General features: G+C 35.4%; 1 protein-coding gene across 2 annotated transcripts in view; it reads right to left on the bottom strand.

Moving 5' to 3' along the window:
• LOC110381433 (uncharacterized) overlaps positions 1-27,645 on the bottom strand; it is a 98,600-nt gene that overhangs the window by 32,410 nt on the left and 38,545 nt on the right. Inside the window, exons 1-2 of one of the 2 annotated variants that reach the window (XM_021341776.3) lie at positions 26,838-27,087; positions 3,275-3,417 (exon numbers count right to left, since the gene is read on the bottom strand). In XM_021341776.3, the coding sequence (XP_021197451.2) occupies positions 3,275-3,409 (135 nt within the window). In that variant the 5' untranslated portion in view covers positions 3,410-3,417; positions 26,838-27,087. Of the gene's footprint in view, positions 1-3,274; positions 3,418-26,837; positions 27,088-27,645 lie in introns of those variants that run through there. The other variant, XM_064035243.1, reaches the window with a different exon arrangement.

Here is a 27,645-nt window from a genome sequence, read left to right as displayed (position 1 = left end):
TACAACGTCATCAACAACTTTCATACGCAAACCATTTTAAGTTACGATTTATTAACATTTCCATAACTGGTAAACAACAGAAAATAAAATCCAATATAATTGATACACTACACAATTACTGTAAATCATTGCGTACTTATTAATATTACCGGTATACCGGTCTTCACGCTAAAACTACTGAATTGATGAAAATAAAATTTGGTACAGAGATAGACGGTCTAGAACCGGAGAAGGACATAGCCTAGGCTACTCTTAATTCCACAATAGAACGCCATTAAACACACATACCACTATATCTATATAAATAAGTGAAGACAGCTTTTCTACAAAGATTACTCTAATCATATGGGTGGTTCTATAAACAATAACAAAAGACAAAAACAATAGACAGGACAGGTACAGTTACGAGGGCGTGTCTATCTATTGTATGTCTGTATGTAAACCTATAATATCGCATTTATAGAACAAATTAACAATTAAATGAGGTTCCCAAGTCGGGCATCGGAAACGTCTGTTAAAGAGTGATCATTATGCTTACCACAATCGATATGAGGATACTTTAACGGTACTTCGATACATAATAACAATAAACTATGTGAAACTTAATCTATATCTACTTAATATAATAAAGCTAAAGAGTTTGACTGTTTGCTTGAACGCGCTAATCTCAAGTAGGTACTTACTGCTGTCGGTCCGATAAAAAAAAATATCTCTGTTGTTAGACAGTCCATTTATTGGAGAAGGCTACAATTTACCCGGGTGCACGAAGAAGTTCCCACGGGATGCGGGTAAAACCGCTGGCGGAAGCTAGTTGTTTATATTTGCTAAGCATTAGATTATCTAGGCCAAGGCTATTTATTAGCATAGAATCTAAACCACTAAAGATTTTGGAGAACACATGTTTTCGATGCCTTAATTAATGATTCATCGAACGATTTGCATAATGTTGTGAAGAATCGGAACTCGTAAAAATCTGATTATATAAATTCTTAATGAATCCGCGGAATTAAATCATTTTATACGCTATCTGACTGATGTATTTATTTATATAAGTGCTGCAACGATACATATTGTAAGCCATAAACAGGGATTTACGAAGCATATGTTAATAGTAAATTGTAACCAAGTATTAAGCACGTAGGATAGTAATAAACTAAACAGTCTGCATATGGTGACCAGCTCTTAAAACTGGCTGATCATAAACATACAGAAAAAACAATTAAACTCTCATAGCCAGAAATGATGGTAAGCAATATGTAGTTTGAAAAAATAAATCGACTATTGGACAGCTCTATTAGGCAGGCTGAATAAAATATAGTTCTTTAGCCAATTTTTTAAATCAACTTAGCGGAGTCGTTAATATTTTTTTTAATAATCTGCCTGGATTTATGTTTTTCTTAAAAATACAAATATTTTATAAAGCTTTCAGTTAAATAAACTATATAATACTCATAATATAATAGAGAGGAAATATTTTTTTGTTTGTTTGTTTCTTCTAAACCGATTTGCAAAAATTTACAAAAATGGCGCGGGAATACAGCTATTAAATAAAGCGACCATTTTGCAAGAATGTTGTTATTCAATATTATGCACTAATCGTGTCTTCTCTATGTTGCTGCATTTCTAATAAATAAATACTAAACAATGATATAGCACAGAGGTATGTGCATTAAATTCCTTATCGGTTAGATTTCCGGTATAGTTTATTGGATGTGAAACATTTAGTTTTATAGTCGGGAAATCCTGCGCAAATCAATTGCGGTTGAAAAAAATCCCGGATTATGAAATACTGTAACGTAACACGGCGCTACATTGAATCAGATATTAAGTATCGGCATAGTAATAACACTTTTCTTATCAATTCAAAGATTTTGATTTAAAAGTTTTAATATGCCTTATTATATTCTATCTTACTTAGGTATTCGCACAATACATACAAAGAAAGGAGAGAAATTCTAACAACGATTCATTAAACCGCTTCCCACGATGGTCTCCCAAAGTTTAACGACATCTGACAAGACGGTAACGCTCACAATGTCGGTCAAAACTAATTCGGATGCTCTCACCGTTCGGGAACTTTCCACAGAACAATACTTAACTCCTAAACCTAAGTTCACATGTCGCTAAACAATCGAGAAATCATCAGCTATCTCTATCGGCCATCAAAATGTCAGTGCCAAGCTTAATTAAAAAGCAGCGAGGTAATGAACGCATTGTCGAAATTGTCCCATTGTGCACAAATCCCAGGATTTATGTGGAAAATATTTAGTTTGTTCACTCAAAACAGTTAGAGACCTTGCTTATGCAGAAACAAATGAAGAATAAAGCATATGGCCAGACCATCTGTGTGGTGTACCTAATTACAGACAATTGAAAAATGTATATTTTTGCAACAGTATCCTTGTATAAAAAACGCAGTTGAGAATTGTCGCAAATATTTTAAGTTCTAAACGCAGTAAGAAGGTCGACGTAATTAATGTGGCATCGCGCAATACCTCCGTCCGATTTCTTAACTGATAAGTCAACTCGTAAGGGAATTGATCTCGATTGCATTGCCGAACTGGCAGTCATAAACGTTACGCGACAACGATCCTTAAACATTTGGTGAAGTTAAAAATAAAAATAATAACTGTACAACGAACATCAAGTTCCAATAAGAAATATAAACCCAGAAGCGTTTACGCATATTCAAATACAATTACAGATAACAGTATCTTCTATGTCCACAAAGTATTTCCTGTCGTTATAATATTTATACGGAGTTGTTCCCATGGGGTTATTATCTCATGGGAGACGGAGGAAATTCCGCCATTAGCTGGCAAGAAAGTGAAATCGGATGATGATGCACGCACTGTGATGGCATCGCATCACTTTACATGTAATTAGAACATTTGAGAAGCACCGAATGATGGATGATGGTAATCAAGAGGTAAGAGTTGAACATGCAAGGTTACGTTACTGATGTCAGAGTGCAATGCTAGTTTTATTGCAAAACTGAGTAAAAATAAGCTATGTGTGGGAACTTAGGAAGTGTTTCTGTTCTAGCAAAAGAATACGGAAAGGAAAGTAACAGAGGTGAGATACAATGTATTTAAGAGAGCTTCCAATGCCCCTAATAAAAACGTTAAATCTTTATCACGTTCACCTGTTGCTTCTGAGCTTGGGGTCCTATATACTGTGCTGTTGGACACATGTTGAATACAAGTTCTAAGAAGACACGTGGACGCTAAAATGCAAATGAACAGGTGATGTCTAGACAAAATATGGTACTCACCGTTCTATGGGACAGATCCGTGACGGAGTCGTGCCGATGCTCGAGGCTGCCGAGGCTGCAACATGAGGCAGAGGACGCGAGGCTCACGGAGTCTGCGCGCGCGCGGTGCGGCGACACAGCCACGTGTTTCAGCATGCCGGGCCCTGGCACAAGGGAAATTAGGGTTATTGATCATCTTCTGATGTATGTCGGTCTTGGTTCGGTAAATTGATGTGGTCAAGTAAATAGGTCATCAGTTAGAATATAGCACTGTAACGCGATCTATTTCTTATAAAGCCTTTGTTCAAGACTAGGCCCACAACGATGGTGCCAAAAACGCAACAAAACAACAAAATGGTAAATAAAGTTATAGTTAAATAGGTCTTTAGTTAGAATACAGGAGTTAAACGTGATCGATTACAAAAGGTAAATACCAAAGCCTTTTTTCAAGACGAAGCCCATAATAATGATGTCAAAACAAAAAAAACAAGAGACATTTAAAAAAGGACCCCTAATTGCCTTCAAACCTAACGAAGCTGCATCTAATTCTATCACTTGCCGATCGCACGCCACTTGCGCACGCACAGCGCACATGTCAGCATCCCTTATATCGCCGGATGTATTGCAAGTACCTGAAGAGTACTAAACTACAATAGTACATTGTTGTCCCCGGAACAAGGGCGGAGGCCAATTGTGGTGATAGAAAAAAAATATCAAAAAAAAGAGGTTCAATAGATCAACTTGATAGAAAAAAAACTGTTCTCTATTTGAATTTGGAATGAAGAATGTTATGCAGACTTTTTGTGGATAAATCAATGAACATCCTTGCTTCCTGGTTTGAATGCGAATCTAATTTTGTATGTCGGTCTGTCTATTATCACAAAATTGGCGTGAAAGTTATGATTGAAAATATTCGGATACATGCATTGCATCCTTAGTAGACTAAAGAAATTGTAGAATTCAAAATTTTGCAGTACCATTTATTTGACAAATATATACGAGCAAGTAAATTGATGGTATCACCACAATTTATACGACTGACAACATATCCAGGAACTTGTAAATGCTTCCATTACAATAAATCGCTGATAAAGGTCTAAACGTTGCCACAGCTTTACGAATATTGCCTGAAGTCATGAACAACTTTTACTTGTGATTCTATGCTTACTTTAAGTTCCATTGCTGTATTTGTGCCTTATAGAGTTTTAAAGCTGGTTTCCAAATCAGCAATGGATTTTCTAGGGTCAACTAAATTATATGTGGGATGTTTTAGTTCTGTAGTTAAGCTTAAATTAAATATCCAATCCTAAACGTTCTATCATCCATTATATCGATATGATTTCTAACTAACGTAACTGTTATATATTCTTCTTTTAATGTGTATCTTCTTCTAAATCAATAATTGTTTTTGATTACGCCAATTACATATAAAAAGTATATAAAATTGCCCTTATTGAACTCAAATCTATCTTCTAACCCCAATTTGCTAATAACGATATACGCTGTTTCAAAGGTCGTGAGATTCGGTACAGACAACAAGAGTGCAATAAAAGAAAGTTGATAGACAATAATAGTTACTTCATTGTGATTTGGAGTACACATCCTTTCTGTGTTCTAGTAACCTTTTTGTCTAGATTAGAGGCTGAGATAGGAAGGCAGATTAATTAAATCCGCTAATCAAAAGTTCTCTGCTATACTTTCATGGTGGGAGAGCCACCGAACCGAAGTAGATGAAAGGGAGATTAGATATACATAGATTGGAACCTGAGAAAGAACAGGCTGGCTTTAAATGAGGTCCGTAAAATTCTTCTAAATAGCATTTAGTCTAGATAAAAGATATTTAACCTTTTATCAAATCTGGATCAAGGGAAAAATAAAGATAAAATAACTCAAGTCCATTCCAATTTTCGCGTCAACCTATTATAGCAGCCTTAAGTAGTACTAAAGTATTTCATGATTCGTGGGAAACTGCAACAATGAGCCCATAACTTAATAATTTAGTTTAGATACAATTGACAGTGGGGTTTTTGTTCGCACATGGATAACATCGTTAATGTTCTGCGCGCTTCTGCGAAGCATGTGCAAACCATAAAATGGATTTAGAAGGTTAACTCTATAAATTAGATATTTATACAAGAAATATAAATTGTTCAAATACATTTGCTAGATTCCTAGATTGATCATGCCGCAGTGTCAGGATGTAATTAAATGTGTAATGCATCATATATTTTTTGTAAAAAATATACAATGAATGACAGAACGACAGTATTTTTTTTCACAAAGTGGATGAACAGCAAATCGGCCCCCTTAATTATATAGTAACAATTTACTCTACCGAAATCATTCAAACTGGCACTACTATAAAATTCCGTCCTTAAGCCCCAGGCGTGGCCGACGCACGCGCATCCGCCGCGCCGTGGCATCTGTCGAACAATAATCCCGAGTTTTTGCGCCTCCCATTGTTTTTGCCAGCTTCCCAGAAGGCAGGGGAAATCTTGTGGGATCCAGCTACAATATGCAGCTTTCTACGTAAGTGCATCTCGTTCGAGAGTGATAAACGCTATCTAAGAGATTAAAAGTAAGTGATTTTTAATGTGCCTGCTGTCAATTGTGATTCTATCTCTGATAGAGGTGAAAATTGAAACAATCTTGTCACATTAAACGGTACAGTTTACACACAATTGCAAACTATTGACTACACAATACATAAAGATACAAAGATAAAGCCCCAATTAATAAAACAATCCAATCAAATCGAATTAACAATATTAATTGTTGAATGAACGCACAAATTACGATTACCGCTCGTGACCGGCTACGTATTAAACAGGGCATTACGATTACGGTAATCAATCAACATTATAAAGCAATTCATCAATTTTTAATGAAGCCAATCGATTGCTACTAGAGATAATGACTGGTGTACTGTAATTTGGAATATAATTTGGACATGCATATCCTCGTACACGGGTTTATTGTCGGAGGAAGCACAATGTTCTGCTTCATCGGTTTATAAATGTTGATGCTTATCATATTCGTACAGTTTTTAAGTATATGAAGTTACAGTTTTTTGGACAGAGCTAACGTATTGTAAAAATCTTTTTAAGATCTTCCCAACGTGATTCTTAAATAGCATCTAAATGATACCTATGATGAAGAGGATAATCAGATAAGTTCTTAATCTTTCTAAAATGTTGGTTACCAGAATCTTTTAATGTGAATTAAAATACCAAACTTAAGAAATTAATAGTGACATCAATTAAACTTATAACGAAATTACTTATCTTCTCTACAAATATGAGTACACGAGTCATTAATGATATATTGTCTTTATTTGCTTATAACTCAATCGCTTCCGTTCTGTCTGGTTGTGCACTTAATATTTATTTTATGACCGTCTCATTAGCGTACATATCTACCAATCGAGTTAAAAAGAAAGGCGAGGTTGTCAAAACATCTGCAGAAACTGGTTTCGGGTTTACTTTGAAGGTATCGTCGTCATAGGTTACTCCACTAAATCTTCCAAGATGGGCGGTCACTTGGTGAAATCTTTCGCTATCTTAAGTAGTTCCTATGCGGCTATGATCTATCGCTAAGGGATTTTTTTCATTAATTATAAAAATGATTTGTCAGTCATTGATGCAGATCAATGTCGTCTAAAGTTTTACCTATTTCATTGCCCTTGTACTTAGCTGCACAGATTTTGAGATCTAGCAAACCTCTACTTACAAGATCATCCAAATATTTCGCAAATAGTTGAAGGTCATCAATATCGTATCTCACTCTTAAGGTTCGATTACACACATCAAATAAAACGATCTCTGTATTCGGACACTAATAAGCAGTTGCTGCAACTTATCTCGAAAAACTAACGTTAACCGGATGAAACGCAGAGAGTGCCATTAAACAAGGAATGTGGATCAATTAATTAACCAATAAGTAGCAATTAATTATTTTCTTTAATTAAGTTGGCTCAATGTCATACAATCCCGTGTTTATGGGAAATTTTCTGTATTAGGAAATAGCATCTTTCGAGTATTAAAAACTCGATCCATTGAAAATTTCAACGTGTTCAAATATACACCAAATTAAGTAGATCAGTCATTTGGATTTTACTGAATATTTAAATACTACAAACCATACAAAGAATAGCCATGATGAAGATGCTGATGATAACATAAAAGATATAATTCCTCCTTTTGGTAAGACAGCACTATTAGCATAAGTATAAAGTATTGTTGGCAAACCGCAACAATAACGCCTACTGGCACCAACGTTGGATCCAACATTTGTATCAACACAACCAAATGTGTAGTGCGAAGGATTTCTAGTTGGATTACGGAAACTGCTAATTCCAGACTTAAATTCCATTTGAAGTACGACGAAATAAGCGGATGCCGCTAATGTACTAATTTGTATCTAACAGTCGTATGCACACGGAAGTTTTCAAGTATTTAATGTCTTTATGACGTATATAATGTCTTTATGAAAGAAAAAAAATACTAGGTATTATAAACATCAGCCATTGCATCAACGCTAAAGACCGTACTATTAAGAACGTAATTTAATTTGGTTAATGCACCATATTTGAAAAAGAACTGATTTTTGAGGCGAGAAAACGAGCTTTCGATAAGAATAAACATGCGTACATTGACCAAACGATCCCTCCAAAGAATTTTACGCTAACCGCAAAGTATTGGCCCAATATTCCGACCATGTTACTACACAACAATCGTGGGTCGATATTATAGTAATCGATCCCAATATGGCGGCACAGCTGGCCACCAAACAAAGCTTTACGTAACCCACACAATACTTGCAAATTACTCGAAAGGTCAGGTCCTGAGAGCTCCGGCTTTCAAATTATCGAGTGTGGCTTTGGATTTATTGCTATCATGGGATTTGTATGTGATATCTATGACCCTAGGAGATAAAGAGGTAATGCATAATGATTATGATGCATAATAAGCAACAGAATTGAAGTGCTGTGGTTTAAGGCTATGTGTTCACAGGCTATTTAGACCATGTACTTTGGTCTCAAGATGAATTTACTCCTGTATTTGCGATTCAAAGTTCTCTGTACGTGCTAACTTAACTTTGTAGAAAGATTTGGTGGACCAAATTGTTTACGAGAAACTGACCCTTGAGTACAATAAATCACCTCTCATTCTCCGAAACAAGAACGGAAGCTTAAGTAAACCAAACACCAGCAAACGGAACATAAGTTCTTGTCAACAACAATGCATTATAAATCGGTGGTTTAATCCTTTTCCATAAATACGAAACGGTTCCTGTGAAATAGCACTGCAGCGGTAACCGAGAGCTATATTGTGTAAACATGTCCTATAAATTCGATTCTGACGTGTTTCCAAACAAACCCGGCCAATTTACCATTATCGGAATTAAAGCCGGAATGCGCAGGCGCATGGTACGGGCAAACAAACGCTTGGAGGTGGTGAATGTGTTTGGCTTACCTTTCGTGCACAAAGCACGATGCAATATCTACAGTTGGGACTTGGCGGCTACACGGTTTAGTATTGAAGGGTTTTGGAATAAAATTAAGAAAATCTGAAGAAATAGGAACCATTTTTGGAAGGCTGAACTTAATAATTGTTGTTTCTGGAGTTCTATAGCAAGATTTGCTCACTAGTGAACTTTGTGTTTGCGTGTGTGTCCTGGAGCTACAAAGCAAGATTCGTGATCTCCCTTGTGAACTTATGTATGTGGGTTTGTTAGATCGTTCGTCACAACTCGTGCGGATGTTATTCTGTGATGTACGAAAGGAAATTTTGCTCAAACTTTCTTTGTAGTCTAGAATTCAATAAACAATAGTATTTGTTCTGTGAGTCGTGGTGGCCTAGTGGGCAAAGAACCAACCTCTCGAGTATGAGGGCGCGGGTTCGAATCCAGGTCAGGCAAGTACCAATGCAACTTTTCTAAGTTTGTATGTACTTTCTAAGTATATCTTAGACACACCAATGGCTGATAAAAAGGTGAAGGAAAACATCTTGAGGAAACCTGGACTATATAGTCTGAAATCACCAACCCGCATTGAGCAAGCGTGGTGATTAATGCTCAATCCTTTTCCGTGTGGGAGGAGGCCTGTGCCCAGCAGTGGGACGATAAATAGGCTGTAACTAACTATTTGTTCTGAATTTCGTTAGCTAGAAAGTCATTAGCCGCGACCTATCCATCACCATGTCAGTTGTCCTCTACAACATTTTTAACACTTTGTAATATTTGAATAAAAATATTTGGGTCAACTATTTTGTCAACAAGCTAAGCTTTGAATCATTAATTTTCTAGTTCTTCTGTTAACAGAATATTTATCGTGTTAAACATAAAATCGCCACCTATGAGGAGTCAACTAATAAAAATGTCACTCTGATTCACTGCAGCGGTAAACTATTAGTCATTGGATGCTTCTGCAGCGGACCTTTGCACTTCATAAATCTTTATACGACCTCTTAGGTAATTGATAGGACATTCATTATCTATAACTTTGTTATTGCTATGTTTATCTTTAACATGTATATGTATTTTAGCAATATGTATATGAAATCAGTCATTTTCATCATCGTTTGACTTTTGTAAAGGAACTATAGCTACTTCTGTAACGAGATGAGGTGTTACTAAACTCCAATTAGGTGCTCTATCATCTTAATTGTATTCTACTCCCAAATAAATCTTTACAATTTCCTGAACATTTCTGCCCAATTAAAACTTATAAGCGCAGTTACTAGCACGTCCAGTCAAACCAGATGCAGCAGCACCTAATGTAATAATTAACAAAATTCCTTCATTAAATTAACATATTTTAACACGCCATAAACGTGGTAACTTAGTTATTGCTGCATTTGAACCGCATCCGCCATGCTCTGTGATCTATAACGGTTCGATTAATTAGGATGGACCAAGGAAGCTGTAATGGGCATAGGATGTTGATGTGAACCCTTTTTGGTGCGTTTATGAAAGAATATCTTCCTCAAAAGGAATGGTTTTGATTGAAGTTGAATTAGGAAGTCAAATGTTGTGTGGTATTTTGATTGTTGATTGATGAACGAAGGAGTGAGATTTTGTGATAAGATAATATTATTTTTCACTGTTTTATAAGAAGGTCTGTATTGTTTAGATGCTAAAGTGCTTATTTGTAATGGCTGTCAATTCTTCTATAGGAAATCCTGTTAGTGTTAATGTAGGTATTTTAGTTTATTTTACACTTCTAACTAATTTCCTACTTGAAACACAGCTAAAAATACACCCAACAATAGTATCAGACAAGGCTTTTTATATTTATCGTGGTATTTCCACAGACCGAGGTGCGTACAACCTTGGCACTGAGTTGTGGGGTCGATTACACGCGATACCGAACATTTGTATGCGAAACATGCGTGGCGAGGTGTACGCCGGGAAACTTTTGGGCTTCATTTCCGGATTATTTGGTTTATAAATGAATTAAGTATTGTTTTATTTATGTTGTTTAAGTACCTAAAAATATATAATGGATTAACAACATTGTTTGAAAAATTCAAGCTATAGGTAAGTAGATTCCTACGTACAAAAAATATTTTCTATGGTTTTACTTAGAATCGTTTGTACTTCAATTCTTTATTTTATAAGTACTAAAAGTAAGTCTTTGTTTACCAGTTATAACAATGTGTCGAGAAACCGCATCGCGACTATAATCGATTTTCTTCAGTTGACATTTTATGACTTTCGCGGTAACACACATTCTTAGGTTTCTGCGCTCACACGGTTTTCCTACAATAAATATACGTAATAGAACGATGTTTTATTTCTGATTATATATGATAGTTAAAAGAAAAAAAAACTGTTTAACTTTTTAGGTACAACTAATGAGTTTTTCTCCATATAAAATGAAAATAACAGTAATTTTCCCTGATAACCAAAAAAATACAAGAAATTGAATAAGTTACGTTTGTACATTCCTAATAAGTTGTACTTATGTCACTACTTAATGTCATTCTAATGAACTATTGTTGTATAACATTCACTAATCACCATCACCAAGGCTGTAAGGTCAATGACCTTAATCCATAGACAAAGTCAAACTAATGTGACTTTAAAAAGCCATAGATAATTCATATGGTGGTCATAAACGGAAGTCTCGTCCCAATATTACGCGCAAAAAACCGTCTGTACGTGTGTCATACGAATTGCATGAAACGGGACTCGAATGCGGGATCGATCGTTTAGCTTAGCAACCTATTGGAAAATATGATAGCTGGTTTTTGTCAAGAGTATGGCTGTGGTCAAACAGAGAACGGCTGAATCAATGTTTGCTGAAATATGGAGAAATAGCTTGTTTCTAGCGTTGTCTTATTCTTTATAACAAGTTCTTTGTGTTATTTACTTAAGAAGGTAACTAAGTATTTGTAGCCTGAATCATAAGGAAAAAAAATAGTATATAGGTTTTCAACGGCCATACCTACTATGAGGTATGCAATCGTAGTCATGATTGTCATGTAAGTACATATGTCAACAATACTGGTGAAGTAATACATAGTATGCTATCTAATCTCTTTGTGGCAATTCTAGTAACAGTTGTTTGAAAATCCAATGACCAATAAGCACTCCTTTCTTTTACAAAGAAAAATGTACAATATCATCATGTTTATAAAATAAAGGACCAAAAACAAATACAACGTTTTTTACATGGCAACTCGAAATAAAGTTAATAGTAATTATATTCAAAATCGCATCGTATAAAAAGGTCATACAATAAAAATACACATACAACAATAAGTTATAAAATATACCGTGATATCATACTACGATACTATACCCTATGGAATTCTTAGATCTATTAGGAATTCTCCTCGCGAAACGCTCACAGTCTCAACAATTATACCAAGACGCCTATACACGACCACTGCATACAAAATGCGTTTTCAATCACGTACATTAAATATATCAGTAACCATTGTCGATGATCTTGGAGTTTAAATCAGTCAGGTGCAACAAAAAACGCAATGCATGACGTCCCATTTGTAAGTGTCGCGCCAATAGGCATTAGCTTTCAGCTCGCGTGCAAATATCTCCGATCTCACTGTCCAATATTCAAAATAGTTTTCGTAGAAATTTCAACTGTTTTCTCTAGGGATTAGGATTGCTTTTTGTTTGTGTTCCTCTTTTTATTTTTATTAGGGACGTGCGGCTATTGTGTTCGGTAAAATTGTTTGAATATCAGTTTTAATATAAACATTATAATCGTTTTATAGCTCATAACCTTTACCTTCCTGGAAACTAGCGGAAAACTAATAAAAATGCTTTTTTATAGGCCGTTGGATTCATGCATGATTTTGGAAACTAAAATAGATGCAGTAAAATACTAGAAAAACCCAAGAATTTGATCATTAAAATGGCCAATTAAAAGAATAATCATAAAGCGTTCCAATAAATTAAGTTTTAGCGAAGTACTCTCGTAATTGTTTTGTTAAAGTAATAGCCAATCAAAGAGCGTTATTAGGTTTACCGCCAGCGATGTCGCGGCTTGGAACGCTAAGTTAGATAACATTCATACAATACTGAAATTTTCCACGTAATCTACACATTTCATTGGATTTTCTTGAGTTTCATGTTTGACATAAGACGTGCTTAAGTAACGATTTTGCACTACAATTGAAAAACTGATTAATACGTGCCTTTTACAAACGACTAGCCGATTTCCCGCGGTTTCACACGCGTCCCGTGGGTATTACTACGATTCAAATTAGGTGTAAGTATTCAAATTCAAATCGGGCAAGCTCTTTCTATCAAACTGAATTACTCCATCTTAAGTGTCAATAGGCTATTCAGTTTTTCTACAATTTCCAACACATACTTAATCGACTATTATTATTTATACCCACGTTCGTTTCCATATGCGGCGTAGAAATATTTGCGCGTGACTTTATGTGACAGGATTGACATTTCATTGGCGCGAAAACTGCGTGAGAACATTTTTCCACTCTAGTTGCGATATATCAAGCATTTTGAAATTATAGGATAATTGCACTATGTATGTATGTGCTTTCGACAATGAATAGACGCGCCGATTTAGAAATACGTAGACAGTAATATGCAATCGCTTTCCGTGGGATTTTCCAGTGATTATTAAAAAAGTGTTAACAATAGCCCAAAAGTCGTTTATTATGCTAACTGGCATTTGGCTTTTGAAATCTTTGACTGTGTCTTACAAAATACTTATTTATTTTATTTAATATTTAATTAAATGGCTTCATCTGATCGAAAAAGGTCATCAATGAATTTTCAAACTGAACACCACTCTTGCAAGACGAGCTTTATTACCAACAGATATATTAGGCAAACTTCTTCACAAAAACGTTTAATCTAAACCTAATATTCGACAGCAAAATTAGCAACATCGTCCTCTATCTAATCTACTGAAGGAAATGACGAAAACACAAAACGCCTGTCATAATTCTATGAAGTAATCCGACAGGCTACAAAATACTGCCCATGACACCAACTCTTGTGCTCCTTAGAGCATGTTACTAACCGGAGCCGACATAAGCACAAACCTCTATCATCATACTAATCATCATACTTTCCGACCTCATGGTGAAGTATACGCACGAACACAAGCACACATGTGTACAAGAGATACTGAGAGAGCGGACTGGGAACCTTTGTCAGTGACGGTGTGTCCAGTTGGTTAGGTGCTCCAAGTCGTGCCCGCATATTGCAGAGCGACATCAATTACACATTTAGACATGTGACACTTTCACTCAAACCACATCTGGATTGTTTTGAGACATTTACTAGATCATTTTAATTACATCAACGACCGGATACAATATAAATATTATAGGCAGCTTTTGAAATGTGGGATGTAGACACCATGCTGTAAATATTTCGAGAATAAAGGTTTATGATACAATAAAATTATAATAAAAATCAGAACTGAAATATATAAAATTCGCCTTAGGTATTTGGTTACTCACAAACTTTTATACCAAGGCCATATAAACCCACTTTTTTCCCGCTAAATAATTCTAAAATATATGTTGCTCCATTTTTGTGGTTTGAATGACACAGAAAACCCAATATAATAATTCTATCGAACTGTCTAGGTCTCCTAATCCTCATAAATTCATAAGTCTATGCAACTGTAGTTGTCAACTTGATCGATATACGAGCACACAACGCAATGTCTAGGTTGTCAAGATAAATAGAGCTGTGAATATGTAGATTGGTTCCTGCCCACCTAGTTAGATAGACAAGCTGTGGAATTCTAGCTTTCTGACTAATGGACACTATTAATAGCAATTAAGGGCGTAGAGAATTAATTGAGGAAAGTAAGTGGATTGAAATTTATTGTCAAGCCCTTGGTTATGCAAAAAAAAACCTGCTTTTGTGCTTTATGCTTTAACTTGAAAACCCAAAAAGCATTGTTATTGCATATGAATTTTAGTATGCAAATTCTAGCAAAAATAATTAAAGATTACACATATTTGTTTCTAAACTGTATAATGGTTTATTTTAGCCAAAATGGTGCAATTTTAGCGTTTAACTTTCTATGCGATTATTATAGTGTTGTAAGATATAATCGTCCTTTGTTTTAGCACGCGACATCTTACATTTGTTTGCTCATTTTAAGCTTAGCTAGGTAGCATAAAAGTAGTGACACAAATGTTAAACATACACGTACAAATGTATAACTGTCTGACATTTACTGATCATGAGATAAAAGAGATTCCAGATTTATTACTAGAATTTAGATCTGAACACCGAATGATAACCAAGAGAAGTTAATAAATCCAAAAAAAATCGTCTAGAAAAAAACACTTTTACAGTATACATTACCTATCATATAGTCCAGTGTTTAGTACATATCACTATAGTTTAAAGCTTTCTTTATTATAATAAACACAGTTCCGAGTACGTGGTTGTCAACACGTATCATATTATTGCGTAACGAGGGAAAATACTGTTTTTCCCTATTTTCCTTTATTTGTGAATAAAATATAGCTGTTTTACAAGTGAATGCGGTTAACCAATATTATGTGAATAATAGTGGTTTGTACCTACATTTCATCATCTAGACAGTTGTCAGTACCTACTACAGAACTGTGTTTTAAAAAAATACTCCACAAAATGGTTTTGATTTATTATCCTTTTCGTTCATTTATGAATCATATTATACCTAACTATTTTTTGAAAAAACAACTCCAGTTTGGGATTTATTGCACTCATTTATTTATTTATTAATACCCAGCAAATCAATTATAAAAAACCTCGTTATCTTAAAACCTTTAACTATTACGAAGCTTCCCATGCTCGATAAAAATAATAAAAAAAGTTTGTCAGCCATCTTACTTTTGCATTCTTCGGAACTCGTTTCAGGTAACTTACGATGGTATTACGATGCCGTTCGCAGAACTTTACAATGTATTAAACTTATACTTTCACTGAACACTGACAATTTTGTGATAAAAGATATCAAATGATGTAATAAAGGAAATCATTTTATATTGTAAAAGGTTGTTAATATAGGAAATATCTTAGAAAGTTTAAAGACTCAATATACAACTACTGAAGATAATTTCAATGCTACAATAGTTCGTAATAAAGCAAAGGGTTAATTTCCTTAATTGTTGCAATTAAACGCTAGACTTGTAATAGGTCTATTCATCTATTCATCTGTGTATATTTGAGTTATGCCCGATTCGTCATTTTAGTAATTTGGCATCCATAAAAAACGTGTCCCAGTTGGTCATTCAATAAAATATTTTATTTTGCTTAGTCCCAATTGGTCATCCGTACTTTATTTTGTAAAAAGTACTGTCAACAAGATAAGCTTTACAATATTGTAATATGTTTTTTTTTTATTTATTTTGGTTATGTTTTTTCCGAATATGGCAAGACGCTATTAATAAAATCGCGATTTCAACGGCGTCACACACCGCACGGAAAAAACCAAAAAACCAGGATCGCATAATTCAGATGAGTAATATACCAATCAACGAGTGTCCATGGAACTGCCCACCGTGTACTAGGACCGCATAACTTACAGGAGTATAGCAGTCAAGAGTGTCAGGATTTTACGTTTTTATCCTAATTGTAGATAAACATACCAATTTACACCATCATTCATCATTTTTATGTATACAATCTCTTTGCTAGTTATGGGCCCCTGGTACTTTTGTTACCGGCACAAAAAGTATCGAGTCACATTTTCGGGTTTATAAAATGCCCATGTTGCCTTCACCTGTGTTTTAATGTAAATTTTATTTTATTTATATGAGAGCTATACCTTTACCTACATCGAAGTTTTTCATTTAAAATTTCTTCTAACACTTTTATTTCTGACGGTACTCTGATACGTGAAATTTTATGCGGGTGACGAATCGGAACTCAAAATTTAAATATCAAATTATTTATTTTGCTCGAATGACCAATTGGGATTTGGTGTATGGAAAAAATAGTTGGTGACCAATCGGTACTAATGACAAATTGGGAATAACTCGTATATTTACCCTCCTTAGTATAAATAAAGTTCAATTCTCAAAGGAGGAAAGAGAAGTTTTATAAAGTACTACACTTACAATCATACTTCTGATATCATAAATTTCCCTTAAGTTTTATTAAGCGTTTATTTGTTTGCTTAAGCGCTTCAATCCCAGAAATTATTTGCACGAACAGTCTTGCATAAAAGTAATCGGCTTTAAAAAGTCACATTATTCAACAAATACAATCTAAGATGGCGTCCAAAATGTGCCAATGTTAAAGCTCGCATCTCGCGAATATCGAGCGGCCACTGAAAACTGTCCAATTCCTTTCAATTAGCTAATTTCGTTGTTATTACAGAAGCACGTCGTGCGTCTTTTGTTTTGTCTGAACCGCTTCTTTCTGGTAATAACGGTTACTAAGACAATTGCTCGCAGTTTTGTCAATTGGGTTCATTCAAGACATTGATACTTTAGTTTTGATACAACATACATAGTTACTTGTTTTTGTTGTTATACCACACATTACGTATGATGAAGATTAGATTAAGGGCATACCCGATGAAGAAAAAGCTCTAATTTTTAATGTAAAAATGGTATCTAAGACCATAATGTAGATATTCTTAAGGAAGAAAAAAGGTACTGAAATACTACTGAATACGTTTGGCTGAAATAGTTTTGGAACTTAAGAGTGTTCAAATGCCGAGAAGGAATGTTAAAGGAATTCAATGGACACATTAGAAAAGCAGCTGGCAGCAAGCAAATTGTTAACCGTAACAGTTCAGACACTAAAATATACGAATACAATATCACGATCTCCTTTTGCAGCTAGCGTAAGTGCTTGTGAAACATTGCATTTCTACAGTTACAAACAGTCACTTAACTACTGCTTATAGGTACTTTAAAATGGTGACAGCCCTTCGTAAAAATAAAACTGCGTATAAATAACGAAGTCCAAAGAAATGAAGACAAACAAAAGAATAATAATAGTATCAGTCGTTGTGCAATGAAGAGCATTGATAAGAATAATTATTTGTTTACTAAGTTCCAAGTGATAAGATAGGGATAGTTTCGGTTCGATGTTAGGAAAAGTACAACGGTCATAATTCATCGTCATTTGTGACACAATTTGGTGTCACATAGAATGCCCGACACTGATTACTTTGTTACAAAAAAAAACTCTATTACAATACAGAGGTAACCAATACAAAAATGTTAAAACCTTCATTTCCAAAGGAACAGTGCATATTTGACATAGTAAACAAGTGGAAATCCATGACATATATGACAAAGTCACGCAAGCGGTGGGAATGCGATGCGTGTACGCATGAACACGCCGCGACTATTTACATTGCACGCTGTTTTACAAATAGATCACCGCCTTTTTCTACTAATGATTGCCACTTGAAGCTATATTTATGGCTGCAGAAGCTAATTCTATTATCGATAGCAGCTTTCTTTTCTTCTTGATTGAATGGTGTAACGATAACCATTTTTTGTTCGAATGCAATCGATTTTCGCATCATTTGCTTCAATTGAATCAATTTCTGCATTACCATTAATATTGAATTCATCGTTTTTATAGTTATGGGTCATAAGTCGACTCTCTCTAGCTTTTTCATGGAATAGAAACTGAATTTCCAATCTTAATTTAGCCTGATTTTGCAGTTTTCGACAAATGACTTGGTCCGAAGCTAATGACTTCACGCTTGTCAAAATATATGACCAAAGTATCAGTGCACAAGCATGAGGCGACCAATGGCTGACTTCGGAATGGCAAAATTATATGACCAAGACAGAAACTATGCCGTTATTTCCTTGTTAAGCGTCTTCCACAGGTTGTAACTCAGGTTGTGTGACACACACAATTACTAAATGAGGAGTGAGTAGTGAGTACCTCAGGAATCTCTGGGCATAGGAAGACGTTGAGTAATGAATCCTTCCTCAGTGGGGTCGGCTGGCAGCTGCTACCAATTGAGACAAATGAACTCGGCGCCACGAGATCGCTATCTGACCCTACAGTACTACGCTTTAGTAGTTTAGTACAATCTTTCCTTCAACGCTGACAACTGCGCATTATGATTGCTCTTTTGGGCGAAGGTAATTTGATTTGGATCACAACAGCCCCTCAATACACTGCAAATGTTGAGATTAACATACAAGGGCTGCAGTAGTGCCTGCAAACTCCAATTTGTAATAATAATGACATATTTTTTGCATGTTCAACACATTGTCTCAGCCCATTAAACTTGTGTTCCAGGGAGTTCCCCACTGTTTCACGACGGGGGACAGTTAGGGCACTTGATAATATAGCTGTTGGGTTTATCCGAGAAACAAATGAATGTGGCGCCACGCTTGATAGCTCAACACTCACTGGTCTAATTCAGATAATCTAAACTTAGAACTGTCTGTGTAATTACTTTATTTGAATAACGTTTATTGGTGCTCTGAAATTAGTTGAAGTTAAAATTAAGATACATTTATGGTTTGTTCATCATGTGGTCAAGAAACAATTGACCAATGATCTGACTTAGTCAGATCTTGACTTAGTCAGATCATTGGTCAATTGTTTCTTACTGGCAGCTGCACTTTCATTTGTGTTGTATTTAGATAGGTACAGAATCGGGTGGTTGAAAAATATCCTTCTTGTCAATGTGGATGATGTTAATTATTTCATCAGATCTCAGTATCCGGGTCTACTGTCTAATTATTTTATTTATTTCATCACTTGCATAAGCATTATTCACAAACACGACTACTTATATTTTCCTGTTAATTGACCGAAGCAGCTGTTCAACCTGTGCAAATTGTGAGTCAACTGAACATAATTAATTGGCCACTGTGGCTGCAATCTGCGACTGCGCAAAGGTCACTTTTATAAGAACAATACTTACGTACCTACTTCCTGAGGCTTTGGATTAAGATAAACACCTTATCTTGATACGACTTTCAGCTCTACTTACTCAAAATACAATTAAAAGCATTGTCTTGCTCATTGATTACAATAATGCGTCCATTACTCGCATCACTTACAGATTCAAGAGGCTTGAAGCGTATTAGAGCAGCAATGAATAATGGTTTCGTTGATAATTCAGTGGGCGGCGTTGTTTCAACAACATTCGCTTGCTTAGAAAATAAACTAGAGCAGTAGGTAGACTCGCTTAGGTCTAACACTACACTTACTGATAAAGGCGCTTGCTTTGAAGATAAAGATCAAATTGACCGTGATAGCCTTTAGAGGTAACGCGTATTTGTTAACCACAAAATACAATGAAATGTTACTCCTACGTAAGTAATGAAAACGCTATACTTATCTTTGTTGGTAAACAAAGGAATTGAGAACAGGACATGATTTGTACCTCTATTACCTACATGTATGATGTCATATTGTAGCATAAGTGCATATGAGATGAAAATGCATGATGGCACTGACGTTATTAAAAGTAAATCTACAAACATAGAAGAACGTTATATTATAGATGTTGTTGTTATTACAGACGACAAGGAAAATCTTAATAAGAATAAAACTCGAGTACCTATATCTGAAGAGATTATCGCTGAACATCTCAGCGAGGTTGTCGCAAATGTTAAGACAAGCAATTCTATTGTATAACATAACAAGCATGAAGGAGCTGATGAAACAACAGCGGTCGATTAAGATTTACGAACAACTACTGTAAATAATCTCTTAATAGTCCCAAAATGGCTTGAAGCAAATATTTCTATAGATTTTGCCGCACGTCTGCCATAATCGGTAAGCAAAAATATTATGATATAAATATTGTGTAAGGTTACAATTTCCTACGCCTTTAGGTACATTTTTGTCATGCATATTTTTAATTCCTCCCACTAAAAATATCGGAAGGAAATTGATAACAACTTGTGTGTTACCATCACAATAGTCAATAATTCACTGAGTATTGCTGAAAGGCCTGTTATTAATTAATTACCCAACGCTAAATGGAAACTTGTTAATCCTACTCACAGCAGCTTATCTGTTCTCTAAACGGCTGCTATCAAAATTCAACTAAAGGGTTTAACCCAATTCGATGTTTGACCAACGGCGTTTATCTACATATTTAACCGGGAAACTAATAATATACTGTTATCTATCCGGTTGTTCAGCCTTGACTGCAAACGGATGCTGGTACAACGATGCTTAAATAAACTTCTAAATATATCAAATGGTTTCCAAGGACGAAATGTTCACTGTTCACTGTTGCTATGAACTTTTTTGGTGGTAATTGTTTGGGGAGTGTAGCGCGTGATACTTCAGAATATTTTGAAGAATATAAAAGAAACTATATTTTTAAGTGAGTATTCGAGGTAAGTTTTTTTGGGAGAAGATATGAGGTAGATAATAATATTATTAAAATTATTTGTCCAGCCAAAACGAAGCCTTCAAATACACACTTCAGACAATAGTTTTAGAAGCCAATTAGTAACATAAAATGGTAGAATTTCTCAAGGTTTCATTAACCTCCGCACACTATTGTTATTTTATATCCTCTTGTATTTAGTCAGTAAATACGTTGGTTCTCGCCGATATGAAAGCAAAAAAACTGAAATCTGAATTGTTCATTATTATAACTGTGGAGAAAGCATTTCTACATTACAGCTATTAAAACTGTAGAAGTTTCCCAGGCAATTGTAATTGAGACGACTGAAAATTACATCAATGATGAGACTAAAATCCTTCCTCAAAATGATAAATTGGAACCTGTGGAATCCGAATCAAAATCCGTGACCGTAGGTACTACTGATACAGTGATAGACAATTTCAACAGGGCAACGTCCAGTCGGAATGTCCGAACGGAAGAGCGGGTGCATCGACGGCGCCTCGACATTGACGTAATAAAAAATGTTCAAAGTCACTCCAATATTAAATATACGGTGATAACAAACTCCCCGGTGCGGCGTCACGGACTGCTGCCACGAGGAATGCGGCTTTCAATATTTACAATGATCAAACATTTTTTGTGCATGCACGATAAACCGAGCCTGAAGCTATTCGAGATTTGGAAAAGAATTTCAATTGAAAAGAAATACTTTCGAAGAATGGATTGCATTCAATCAATCCCGTAATAAAAGTCCCAGTACAACTACAAGTGCATTTGAAAATAATGAATCTCCTACAAAGTTTCACGCTCTTTTAAACACGACCATCATTGTAACAATTATACAAACATAACACAGTTAAATAACAGCTTGTAACACAAAACTATAATCGATTGCAATACCGTGTCATAACTGTTATTCTGTGTCATAGTTCGTCGTTTACGCCTAACGAATTCTGTTGATTGTGCATCACAAGTGTGCCATGAGAATGAAGCTCGGCGCCCTGATAACCTACGTACCAGTAGGCTTGGGAGCTCAAACAATTAAGTAAATGCTACTGAGACAATAACACCAAATATTTCGAATCATACCGACTGTGGTGTTAAGAATGCAACTGTATTAATGAATAATAAGCAAGCATTGAACGATGAACAAATTGCGATTTTACATTCCAGAATATTTTATTGACCACACGCTATATCGCATGTTAGGATTATTCGATCAGTGTGCAAATAGTGATTTTTATGCCACTTTCGCTTGTCACTTACAGGCATGTGATTTTCATGTGCTGAAGCAGATAATTGCTAAGACTGGTTCATAACTGAACAGCATAGAAATCGTGTGCTATCGACCCATTAAAGAGATTGGTGATTCACGAAATGAATCATCGATCAATCTTGATGGTGGTAGTAAAATTCGCAGAAACTACTAAGTAGATCGTTTAAAAGCTCACGACTGCGGGTATGATAAAGTGAAATTTTAAAATTCAGAATGTCAATGAATTCAAAGAATCGATGTTGCCTAGAACTAAAGCCCCACCGAAAAATATTAGACTGAATCAAACAGGTTACTGTATTAATGATTACAGTGGTCAAATACCCGAAATAGGTAGACCACTGTACCTATTTCAGGTTTCTAAATCTCAGAATTCAAAATGGATAATCCATTATAGGTATCACATTAAAGAGAAGTAGGTAATAAATTACAATCAAGTCATAGTAGAACTACTCAATAAATTAATAATCTTGCCTTCTAAAATTATCAATCCAATTTATTGTTGTCAATCATAATTGATATGAAACGTCAAGAAGCCGAGTTATCAATTAAACAGCTGAACTAGGTCCAATTTACAGTGACAATACGAGCTGCTGACAGTGTCGAGAATGAAATGTCGCAAGAACCACCCACAGAGAGCGTGAGAGCCGCGCAGAGCACCATTGTGTCCCAACTGGTTCCCACATAAAAATATATGCAACATCCATCTATACTGGAGCAGAATGCAGAAATTGCGAGAATTGTTAATCTTTGCGAAACTCAGCACAATTTAGCATAATTGATAGAAAACCACTTCGGTCTTCACGGTGGACGTGTCAAGGCGAATTCCGAGAAGAGATTCAAAAAAAATATTTGATGTGGGACAAGTTGCACTCAGAAGCGTGACCGGCCTGCGGCTGACAAACACGTCGTCTGTATTTTAAACATTTAGGGCCTTACTACAAAAACTTTAAACCCTGTTTTACACTTGTCTAATAAAATTTTGGCTGCAAAATGAACCATATGTCAACGTCATAATTTGACATTTTTTTAGACAAGGCATAAACTGACGTTTAAAAGTTTTTGTGGTAAGACGGTAAAATTCTGAGGTGTGCACGTTTTGGTCCTAAGTAAACACTGGCAGGCCATCTCGACGAAATTCTATATCATAACAGACGTCGTCTTATCCCTGCTGATATAGATGCTTGCACAAGTAATTCTCTGATTACTGATAAGTGTCCAACTATAGCTGTTATTACTCTTTGTTTAAATATACCTGTTTCACCATGTGAAAATATTAATTGAGAAGACGAAATAAAAAAGATGTACACAATAATAATAGTTAGCTAATTCAGCCCGTTAACTTATTATTGCGTTCTTCTTGAGCAAAAACCGTAGCAAAAACATTGCCATGGAGGTTTTTGACACTAGTTGATAATTTGCTACGGAGCCAACTGGACCACTTGAGTTTCAAAACTAATATTGTTTCATAACTGTATACTTAACTGTATTAAAATTGAAATTCTAAGAATAATTTCTTAATCATACCTATCACTTTATTTATTGAATTGTTTATTCCAAGCCGGGAATCCCAGAATAATCGCGTTAAGCTTTTCGAAACACTTCGGGAATTAACCAAGACAAGTATCAAGATTTATTGTTCAATTACATTCTGAGCAGTATTCATTCCCAAGAACATTTAAATAAGTTCGAATTGCTAATCAGAAGCACCTAATCAATGCACATTCATTATCTTGAGACTTATCGAAACTGCAGCGATTAACTACTGAACTCGATAGTTCAGAACAATTTGCAATCACAATTGCAGTTACTGCCACTTGTTTTTCATTAACTATTTTATTTACCTTGATGTACTTCCCTTAAAACAATTCACAAGTTTCTGGAAATCTTTTGTTTAGTGCTAATGAGTTGTTTGAGCTTTGCGTAAGTGTTAACAAGAACAGTCTTCTTTATAGCCACATTTAACCTTTTGAACGCCAATGTCGGCTATAGCCGACATGAGCAAGCGTGCCCTGTGCGCCAACGACGGCTATACTCGACAAAAAACAGGTCGCAGAAAAATACAAAATAATGATTTAATAATCATTACTTTTATGTATTTTTTAGTAGATATTTAATTAAGATTTTCTTGGCTTGGCGTACAGGGCATGGGAATACCGATATGGCGTGGCGGTGAAAAGGTTAATACACCCGAGAAGAAAATTACTTAGCGTTAAGACACGTTTAAATTCAACGAGTTAAATTATCCACTTAAAAGGGTAAGATAACATGAAGACCATTTGTTGTAAAAAAGCTCATGTCAATTTAAAGCAGCTTGTACTGTAGAAGATTCGAGTAAAACAATTAGGTGCCAGTGCAAAAATACAAGCTTTACTAAAGGATTAATTTTATTAGGATTCAAGCGGAGGCTTTTCTTGGTATTTACACCCAACGCCTCTTCCATTATCTTTGTAATTGATATTTACTTGGGATTCCGTAAACAATACTCGGGTGCGGCAAAGGGATGAATACAAATTCCAAAACAGGTTTAAAATAACCCAAAGCGTTAAGCGGTACAAAAAAAGTGTTAACAGCTTTGGATTCTAAAAGAGAAGAAGGGTCTGTGTTAAAGAATCTGGATCAAAATGATTCACCGAAAGGGAGTAAAGTTTGTCGCAATCTGCAGATGAATCATTTACACGTGGTATTGAGAAACCGGGATATTATAGTATCAGCAATAACCAAGAAACATATCAATTTTCGAGTTAGGTATATAGGAAGATTTTACAAACTTCTTTTAAACAGAATTGAAATATGAAAAAATAACATTACAAACAAAACCTTCAATGACACCAAACAAGTCAACGATGTAAGTAAACTCTAGAAAAGTTTGCAAGGATTTCTGTAAATATGCATAAGTGTATGTAAATATCTTGAACCGGGATACAAGCGACTATTTCTGCAATTCTAATAGCCTATTCCAGCGTTTCCCATTTGGTGGGTCGCGACCCGGTACCGGGTCGCGAAAAAAAAATACCGGGTCGCAGCATCGCCTCCATATTTTAAATAAGTACCTCTTGTACAGTGTTCCTAACCGGTGGTCCGCGGACCAATGGTGGTCCCTGGAGACATTCCAAGTGGTCCGCGAAGCTTAGCTTTGAGACGTTGCTATACGTTATCTAACTTTATTTTTATTGACTTATAATTGTAAGCGGGCGTTTTCGCATGGACGTATATCGGGTGTGTCGTACCTAGTCCCCCCATTCATGAAAATATATGTTTGGGCTACATTTTACGTAATTTTGGTTTTGAGTCTTAAATAAAAAATAATTAAAATTTCGCGCTAGCTTCGCTCGCGTATTCAGAAACTGTATGCGCTTAATTTTGCATTTGTCAACAAACAAAAAGATAAGTACGTTTGGGCAAAATTTTACGTAATATTTGGTTTAAGTCCGATAAAAATTTCGCGCTCGCTTCGCTCGCGTATTCAGAAACTATTGTATTATGACCCTTGTTTTTGCATTTGTCAACAAACAAAAAGTTACTTAAGTACGTTTGGGCTAAATTTTACGTAATTTTTGGTTTAAGTCTGATAAAAATTTCGCGCTCGCTTCGCTCGCGTATTAAAAAACGATATGCCCTTATTTTTCACCTGTCAACAAACAAAAAGTTAAGTACATTTGGGCTAAATTTTGCATAATATTTGGTTTAAGTCCGATAAAAATTTCGCGCTCGCAACGCTCGCGCATTTTGAAACTACAAGGCCAGTTTTTCTTACCTACACAACTGCCGACATGCGTTTAGCAGAGTGCTAATTTAGGTAAACCGATGAGGTGGTCCCCGGCAAGACAATCTTTAGTTAAAGTGATCCCTCATGACTAAAAGGTTAAGAACCACTGCTCTAGTAAGTATCTAGCATCACACCCACTCTTAATAACGACAACAATTAAGTACCTTTTAAGTTGCCGAAATGAGTAAAATCAGCGCAGCTGTGTACGTTTTTTATTGCATTATTGTCCTACTAGTCCGTAATAAACTCGACCGTTGGCATGTAGCTAATCAAGCAATACAATTTTTAATGCCTTTTGTCACAACCTATAAATGTGAAGCAGGGTTTTCAACACTAGTGTACCTCAAAAATAAATATAGAAACTGACTTGAAGTCGAATCAGACCTCAGGATAAAACTATCAATATTTATGTGTTTTGTTTTGCCTAATACCTATTTCAGTGGGTCCAAAATCTTAAGTGGGTCACGAAGGAGGAGAATGAAATTTACCGGGTCACAGTAGAACAAAGTTTGGGAAACGCTGGCCTATTCTTAAACAAACTTGAAAGGCCAACAAACAAGGCTACATAATTATTTAAAGAACATTCGAACTTCCTAAACTATTTTAAAATAAAGTAAAGCATTGTAAAAACAGTTCCGGCCTCCGGATTGTATTTTACGCTAAGTGATAAAACAAAATCACAATAGACCATAAACTTGGTGCAATCTTGGAACATGAGATAGAGACTCACCTGAGTTAACTTCCAAAATAAGAGAACACTGATTACAGAGCCCTCTCAGGGGCGTTCACACATAAAAAAGCTCCATAGCACATTGCACTTAAAATAATAAAGAGTAACGTCACTAGCACAGCGTGTTTTAACAATAAATCGATCGTACGCGCGCGGTACTTCGAGCGGCGCGACACGTGCGTCGCGCGCGGAGGTTCGCCGCGAAATGCCGCGGAATGCGGTCCCGCCTCCCTCCGCGAGCTACAGCCTGATGCTGCGCCTGCGACACTGCATACACGCTTTCGGCTTAATAGATGCATCATTATCATTATTTTCTTGTTTTGATTTGATATTCGCAAATGTATTAAGTAGTTTAACTTTATGAAGTTAAAGAAAATATAAATTGTAGTATTATTTTAATCTATAAAGTTAATATAATATACGAATATAATATCATATTAACATATTACGGAATATAATTAAAACGGAACAAAACGAAGTTTAGATGATCAACAATGGATTTATGCAGTGCTGTATTGAATAAACGTACTTATTTAATTTATACATATTTTTTATAGATATAATTATGTAAAAGACAATAAACTAAGTTGAAATTTAATTTTGATCCAAAAAACAATCATTCAACAAAATTACAATACATCAGATTGTTCAGGTATTGTTATTACACAAACTGCGATCACGTGGTGCGATAAGAGCGAGGGTGCGGCGCGTGCGCACGCGACTTCCCCCTAACAATACAATTAAATAATGAAACATAAACACAAGTCTCGTGAACTCCAATCAATATTTCCGTCAGATTGCACGGTAC

Source organism: Helicoverpa armigera, chromosome 6 (genome assembly GCF_030705265.1).
Source record: "Helicoverpa armigera isolate CAAS_96S chromosome 6, ASM3070526v1, whole genome shotgun sequence".
Classification (NCBI taxonomy): Eukaryota; Metazoa; Arthropoda; class Insecta; order Lepidoptera; family Noctuidae; genus Helicoverpa; species Helicoverpa armigera.
Note: the sequence above shows the minus strand (reverse complement) of the source record. Positions and strands in the feature narration are given on the sequence as shown.